This window comes from Gymnoscopelus microlampas (genome assembly GCF_963454915.1).
Source record: "Gymnoscopelus microlampas genome assembly, chromosome: 21".
NCBI classification, from domain to species: domain Eukaryota; kingdom Metazoa; phylum Chordata; class Actinopteri; order Myctophiformes; family Myctophidae; genus Gymnoscopelus; species Gymnoscopelus microlampas.
This window is the reverse complement of record NC_139958.1, coordinates 45,116,666-45,124,848: the sequence shown is the minus strand read 5'-3', so window position 1 is coordinate 45,124,848 and position 8,183 is coordinate 45,116,666. Positions and strand designations below refer to the sequence as shown.

The 8,183-nt window shown below is 43.0% G+C and overlaps 1 protein-coding gene across 1 annotated transcript in view; it reads right to left on the bottom strand.

The window, feature by feature from the left end:
- Positions 1–1,337: 1,337 nt before the first annotated feature.
- The window catches only part of ap3b1a (adaptor related protein complex 3 subunit beta 1a), a 161,300-nt gene continuing 154,454 nt past the window's right edge, over positions 1,338–8,183 (bottom strand). The window contains exon 27 of the mRNA XM_084046027.1: positions 1,338–3,978. Within this exon, the coding sequence (XP_083902153.1) occupies positions 3,825–3,978 (154 nt within the window). The 3' untranslated portion in view covers positions 1,338–3,824. The remainder of the gene's footprint in view (positions 3,979–8,183) is intronic.

Sequence of the window (8,183 nt, the reverse complement as noted above, 5' to 3'; positions counted from 1 at the left end):
GTGTGTACGTGCATGTGATGGTAACAGCTGGTGGTGGAATGAGTGGAATGTTGATGTGGTGTGATGGATGTGTGGGTTGCCACGGTGACAGATGAGCTAACAGGTGCTACCCCCCCCCTCCAGACACACACACACACACACACACACACACACACACACACACACACACACACACACACAACATACCTTATATCTGCACTGCTTTGCTCAACAATAAACGCACTACCTACAGAAATGAGAGCTTACTTACAGTATGCACTGTGTAACACATCGTCGCTGTCGGGCAGAAACCTCTTATCTCCATAAGATTGTGTGTTTTTTTCGTAAATTACCTCCCTACTACAGCAGCGTCACACAAAAGCTTCAAAAGTAGCAGATCTACAAGCTCGAAACGCGGCGCGAAGCCCGACAATATACTGTACCAAATGTGTTGTGTTGCTGTCGGGCGGAAAAACCTTGTATGTCCAAAACGGTTCATTTTCAGGTTTTCACGTCGTAACGTATTGTTGCTGTCAAGCAGAAACCTTGTATCTCCGTATTTCTACTTTTTGAAATGAATGTCCTTCGTCTTACTGCAGTGTCACAGCAAAGTAGCAGAAAGAATTGACGATCTACAAGCTCAACGCGTCGCATCCGCTATTTTTGCTACATCGGGATAAAAAGCTTTGAAAGTGATTGTGTGTGTCCTTAGGGGGGTTTATAAATATTGAACCAATGAATGTCCAAAACTGTAACTTTTCGGGATTCAAATTCACAAATAGCTTAAGTAGCAGATCTACAAGCTCAAAACGCGTCGCTTCCCGAAACATTTCGAGCTTGTAGATCTGCTGTTTTTGATGCTTTTGTGTGACGCTGTAGTATGATCAAGTAGGGCGTTCATTTATGAAAAAACACAAGTTAGAATATGGAGATTGGAGGTTTCTGCCCGAGCAATGATTTCCTGAATAGTAACGGTGCGTTTTAACAGCGGGCAATTCTGGGCGACGTCGCCCAAAAAGATAAAGAAAATCTATCTTTCATCGCCCCCCCGCCCACTTCGCCCGATCGCCAGTAGTTGCCGGCTCTCATAGACTTTCTTTATATTTTGGGCGACGTCGCCCGGCATCGCCCGAGAGTTGCCCGCTGTTAAAACGCACCGTAACAGTTTTGGACATACAAGGTTTCCGTCCAACAGCGACGATATGTGTACCCCACCCATATCGTGGGTGGCGTCCAAGAAGAGAACAGGACTGAATGAATGTTTGACCCCTACATTGAAGGGGTTCTGTGACTTTTTAATGTCACACACACACACACACACACACAAAGAAAATCCAATAGCACAAGTGTTCTTTGTTACAATACATTTCAACTTTAATCTTTCATCAAACGCGATACAGATAAATATCTGATTGAACTCTATTATTATTATCATAATTATTATCAGAGTCTAAAAACATGTTTATTCACGTATAGAAAGGCACTTCACATGATGTCACTTTTGACACGATAAGGCTTGGAATGGAGAAGAGGCAAGAGAACAGAAAATCAAGTCTGGTACGAAAACTACATCATTCAAAGAATCATTGTGTTTGGTGTTGAAAACCTCTCTAAATGTCCTCTCCTGTTGACAATAAGTAGATAGGTAGGTCTTAATGCTTTAATTAATTAAGAGCTTGTTGGTTTGAGGATCATTTCCAATTAAATATAACATGAATGCTTATAGTTCTCCGTTTATATTACATGAGAACTGCTTGGCAGAATGTCAGTGATGAAATTACATTTTAAAGAAATAGTTCACGCCAAAAATTACTATTCCTTTAAAATCAGCCAAACTACATGTAACGAGTGCAACGTCTCTGTCACGCGGAAACCTCATAAGTCCAAAACTTTTACTTTTCAGGATTCAAATTCAAAAACATGAAAAATAGCAGATCGACAAGCTCAAACAAGCTTGTTTTTGATACTTTTGTGTGACGCTGTAGTATGATCAAGAAGGGCGTTAACTTACGAAAACACACAAAGTTAAAATATGAAGATGAGGTTTCTGCCCGACAGTGACATAAACAACGTCTGAAGTGACGCTCAGATTGGTCAAAGCAGAATGGAAATTAAACATTTTAGCCCTGTGGCCAAAACTTCCTCTGGTTTCTGCTGTTTATTTCAACATAAAACTTCATCCACAGCTGCAATCTTCTCAAAAATAATAATTCAAACAATATTCAGGAAACTCTTCACTGGTCGAACGTGTCCTTATTGATGGAATAGGGTGGAACTGTGGACGCTAAAGTATAGCAATGGCCTTTGGATCATCGGAATATAACAGTAACATACATTGAGGGCACTTTCCTGTTTTTAAATAAGACCTTCAAACGTGTGTGTTTGGTTTTAAAGCTAAACACCACCTCAGTGTAAGGATTCAGGGAGACAGTGTTGTCACAGGAATAGGAACGTCCTATAAGTTCAACTTTAGAAGACATTGGAGCATGTGGTTTCCAAAACTGGGGGATCTCTGCCAGGAAGAGTTTGGGAACCCTTGCCATAGATAATGTGTCAGTCCTGGTAATATTTCTATTCTGAGAAAACACTATACAGTAGGCTTTAATGTTTGTAGTTTTCCCCCGATTCATCCTCTATGGAACTGCTCCACTTTAACCCTTTAAGACCGGGAATGCATCTGTGTCATTTTAAGATTTCTTTGGGCTATCAAAAAATAGCAGATCTACAAGCTCATAGCGTGGCACCGAGTGCAGCGCCATGAGCTTGTAGATCTGCCATTCTCCTTCAAAATCGTGATTATTTTTTGCAAGTCTTTGAATATAATATATTTTTGAAAGCAAACATTTGTAACTCGAACCTTTGCTTCTGGGGATTCTACAAATGTCTTCTAAAACAGTTTTTTTTTTAAAAACGTATGTTGCTATAATCAGTAGTTCTCAAACTTTTTCATGTCAAGGACCGCAAAAATGATATGTATAGTTTTGCTCGTGTTAAGCTTTGCCTCCCATTTACTTCAATTGATTCAATCTTTGAACGCTAGTTCAGGAATGCGGCAAAAACAAACAAAATCTCCATGATTCCGAGGCTTCAATAGGGTAACTGATAGAAAACAAGTTCTTTTGGGGCGTTGAAATACTCCTAGAACTGTTCATGATCACTAGTGTAACTATTGATCGATGATTGATTATAAGGTTGGACTATCCTGAACCTCAAAAGTAAAAAATACCAGAATTGGTAAATTATCTCTTGTGATCTAGTGCTGTAACACTGTTACTCAATGTAGGGCCCGGGGACCACCAGGGGTCCAAATGGCACCTTACAGATCCGTAACTCTGAGAGTGTACAAATGGAACCAAATGGACCCTTAGACATTGAGGATTTTATTGTATATTGGAGGTCCCAGATATTAAAACATTGGTCTCAAATTGGGGGTCCCTTTTAGAGCAGTGGTTCTCAAAGTGGGGACCAGGGACCCCCAGGCGTCCTTAAGTGGGGGGGATCCTTAAGTTCCAGGGGATCCCCAGCAAAATGAGTTAATATAGCATCAACATCAGTTTAACCACTTTAATACTGTACATCGGCTATTTGAGCCGATCTACAAGCTCACAGCGCATTGCGATGCTACGCGTTGTGAACGTATAGATCTGCTTTTTTCAAAACATCTCGATAGAATGTGAATTTCTTTTAACATTTTTGAAATTTTTAACACAAATCTTCAGATGGGGTTCCTTGACATGAACATTTTTGAGAACCACTGGTATATGAATGTTCCTATTCCTGTGACCCCCACCCACCCCAATATGGCTAGCAGGCAGTGTGGGGGTCCTATAGCAGGGGGGGGGTCTCTACAGCTTCTCTAAGGCCTGTTTGAAGTCCCGCAGCAGCATGGAGGCCATGACACTCTTCTCTGTGTTGATGGTGAGCAGCACGCCGGAGGCTTCCTGAATCTCCATGGAGACCAGAACGACCGCTCCACTGCTCACTGTCCGGCCCGCAAACCTGCACACACACACACACACACACACACACACACAATATGTATTTATAACAGAAGTGTAAGAATGCATTGAACAAAGGACATAAACACTGCCAGTGCAGTCAGACAATAGGAAAACAGCCAGTTACAAAGAGACATAGACGGCAGAACATTGTTACATACAATATACATCAATCATGGATAAAGGAAACAACCTTGCTAACTGTTTGGCCCTCCTTTAGGGGAAGCCAGACCTTTGGAAGCTCTCATGCTTCCTTCAGTACCATTTGTACACTCTCAAGAGTTACACACCTGTAAGGGGCCATTTGGAAGCCCATGAGGGTCCCTGGACCCCAACTGTAAATCCACTGGTGTAGCAGAGTGTTTCCAGTGAGCCAACATGCAACAATACCAGCACCCTGACTCTGTTTGACCAGAATGGAACAGAGCCTTCATTAGTATCATTGGCAACACCTGTGAATGTCTTCACAATATGGCTGCTGTGAATAGAGCCTATTGGAACTGATCCGACCCGTGGCCGAGGGACAAGTCAATATTTTGGCCCCAGCCCGGTTCGGTTCGAGGCGGACCCGTGCTACCCCTCTAGTGCCAACGTCAAAATGCTTCAACAATACACTCAAAGCATCAGAAGGAGCCCCTTAGCCCATTATATGTATATATAAAGAATATTTATATGCAAAAGCTCCAACGACGCAAAGGCTGTGTAATTACCTGATTAGCTCGTATTATAGGGTGTGGGAGAGACACAAACAGAATGACGCTGCTGCCACACACACACACACACACACACAGTCTATTATCCCACATTACTAAAAAGCTATTAGGGGGAGACACGCCCCTCAATGTCAATCAAACAGCAGTTATCCTCCTTTCATGGAGTGTGTGCCTGTGAATGATCCCCCTCCTACCCCCCCCCCCCCCACACACACACACACAGACACAACAGGGGGATCCCCCTGTCCCACCAGGGACCCCCCCCCCCCCACCTCCCACACACTCCCTCTGGGGGAATCCCACAATGACACCGTCCATGCCGGGGTGGGGTGGAGTGGAGGGGGGGACGGGGCACACACACATTCGGGTGCACATGGTCCCCCATTGAGAGAGAGCTCTAACAAGATGCAGGCAGAGGCTGTGACCCGGGGTGACCCTCTTCTTCCCTCTTCTCGTGGCCAGAAACCTAGTATCTCCACAAACTACTTCTTAATCGGATATTTTCGCTATATGAAACATTTTGAAAGTGAAAGTTCAGTGTGTGTGTGAGTGAGTGTGTGTGTGTGTGTGTGTGTGAGTGAGTGAGTGAGTGAGTGAGTGAGTGAGTGAGTGAGTGAGTGAGTGAGTGAGTGAGTGAGTGAGTGAGTGAGTGAGTGAGTGAGTGAGTGAGTGAGTGAGTGAGTGAGTGAGTGAGTGAGTGTGTGTGTGTGTGTGTGTGTGTGTGTGTGTGTGTGTGTGTGTGTGTGTGTGTGTGTGTGTGGGGGTTTCATAAATATTGAACCACTGAAAAGTATTAACCCATTAAGACCTGGAACTGCATCATTTTTAGATTTGAGCTAAAAAGCATTATTTTACACTTTGGGCTATTCAAAGATAGCAGATATACAAGCTCATAGCGCGGCACTCGGTGCCGCGCTATGAGCTTGTAGATCTGCTGTTTTTGAAAAATCGTGAAAATGTGTGCAAATCTTTGAATATATATATTTTTAAAGCAATTTTTTTTTAAACTCAAATCTTTGCTTCTGGGGGGTCCCTGGAACACAATATTTTGATGGGGGTCCTCGGCCAAATACATATCATTCTGGGGGTCCTTGACATGAAAAAGATTGAGCACCACTGATATAGAAACATACGTTTTTCAGAAAACTGTTGAGATTTAGGAGACATGTAGAATCGGCTTCAGGTCTTAATGGGTTAACCCATTAACTCGGCCCGAGTGCCCCGAGATACCCCGAGTTTTCCCCGAGTACCCTGGCTGCCAGAACGAGAAATCCCGAGTTTTTACTTTTTACTGTGGTCGCGCTATTCTGTTTATTTTTCATGATCACTTTCACTTCCTGACTCCTTCAGAGTCACTGGGTTCCGGTTTCATGACGCAAATTCCGTTTCCGGTTCTAATTTTTTTCCGCGGTCATTTTCGTCCAGAATAGGGAAAGTCACGTTTTTTCACACGGTATACAAAACGAACGGGGGGTCGGACGGGGGGTCGGCGGCCAAATCATTTGGGGGTTCTTGACATGGAAAAGTTTGAGCACCACTGATATAGAAACATACGTTTTTCAGAATACTGTTGAGATTTAGAAGACATTTGTAGAATCGGCTTCAGGTCTTAACAAGAGCTTGTGACTAAATGGTAAATACACTGGATCCATTGGAACACGGGTTCGTCTTTTCCCCCATTTCCTGAAAAGTAACAGTTCTGGACATACAAGGTTTCCACCGGACGGTGAGTGACACTGCGGCCCCCCCTCCCGTCCCCTTGCATGACGTTTGGCCATCTGCCTCCATTTAGCATGGAGTCCTTTAACAAAAGACCCCCGGTTACGTTGCCTCCCACCCTGCTCAGGCCTGACAAACAGGCCCACAGAGGAGAGCACTTATTCCCCCCCCCCCCCACACACACACACACACACACACACACACACACACACACACACACACACACACACAGGACATGCAAAACTGTAGCACTTCACTCTCCCTGTAGCCCTTCCTGCCACCTTCTGCCGCGGATACAAGAAGAGTGGGCACTAAAGACGAGTGGGCACCTCGATGTAAAATTGTCTATTTTGTCCAAAATGTTAAAACACTTTATATTAGAAAAGTTGTATTTATTTGAAAGGGTATATAAGTAATGTAACGTATCCATGATTTGATCATGCATTGGTACATCATTATCAGACCTATATTTGCCCTTCAACTTGGACCTTAATTGTCAAATGTTCAATCATGGGATATTTTACATTACTTAAGACATTTTTTTTTTACATGTTGGACCAAATTGACAATTTTACATAGAGGTGCCCACTCTTCCTGTTACCTCTGCCGCCATTGATGCTAGCGACTATACAGTATCTTGGTCACGCGTTCTTATGTTTTTGTTACTTAGGTTTGTTTTGTTCACCACAATGTTAACCAAGAATGTTATTTAGGTGGCATGTTTTTAGACATATGTCTGCTGTCGGGCAGAAACCAGCTAACTCCAAAATGTTCATTTCCAGGAAATTTAAAAAACGAAATATATTTTCTTCAGGAAATGAGGAAACATTATATTTAAAAAATAAGGCAATACTGCCTCATCAAAGTTGGTTTTGAGACTTTATATATTGTCAGATACTTGTCATTATATTATCACCACTTTACCCCAATCCAACTCAAGTGGAGTTAGGAGTTTGTGTCCATCATTGATAAGAACAGCTGACAATGGATCTCCAAGCTCACAATGCATCACAATGCGTGAATGAATGCCCTGATGCTTCATGACACTGCTTATGTAGGCCTACAACAATAAGCAAGGTTCACAGAGTTGTAGCTTCAGTAGAACTAGCGAGAGAAATGCTATGAAGTAATTTCTTGTCACATTGCACCCCTCAGAAAACACTACATAGATTTTAGAATGAATAGAATGAATTGTTTTCATAACATTAGCGTCAGTGCTAAGTTTGATAAACAGGTACACTACAGTGTTACTTTAAACAGACTACGGGGGGAACCCTGCCTCGTTAGGCCACACAGTTTAATAATAAAAAATCACACCCTGTGTGAAGGTAGCGGCGCCTTTGATACATTATGTCATCGATATGTGTTTATAATGTGTTTATAGCCATGTGTCACGTGAAGCTTGACCAATCACTTTGTTGACGGGTCTGACCAATCAGAACGTTGACGGGTCTGACCAATCAGAACGTTGACTCGTCTGACCAATCAGAACGTTGACGGTGAACACGGACAAAGTCAGGTATAGAGCAGCTAGCGCCGCTAAAAATATATATATTATTTTTGGGGCGGTGTAACCGCCCCCTATAAGTGAGGTTTGGACACTGACCAATCCTGCACCGTGATTGGCCAATAGTCTACAACGCAGTCTACAACCCTAACCCTTCCACAGTCAATGCAAATCTATACTTTTGCAAAGTCAGCCAATCACATTACAGCTAGTGTCATCACCACTAGCTGTAATGTGATTGGCTAGCGAAACACATGACACGTGCAG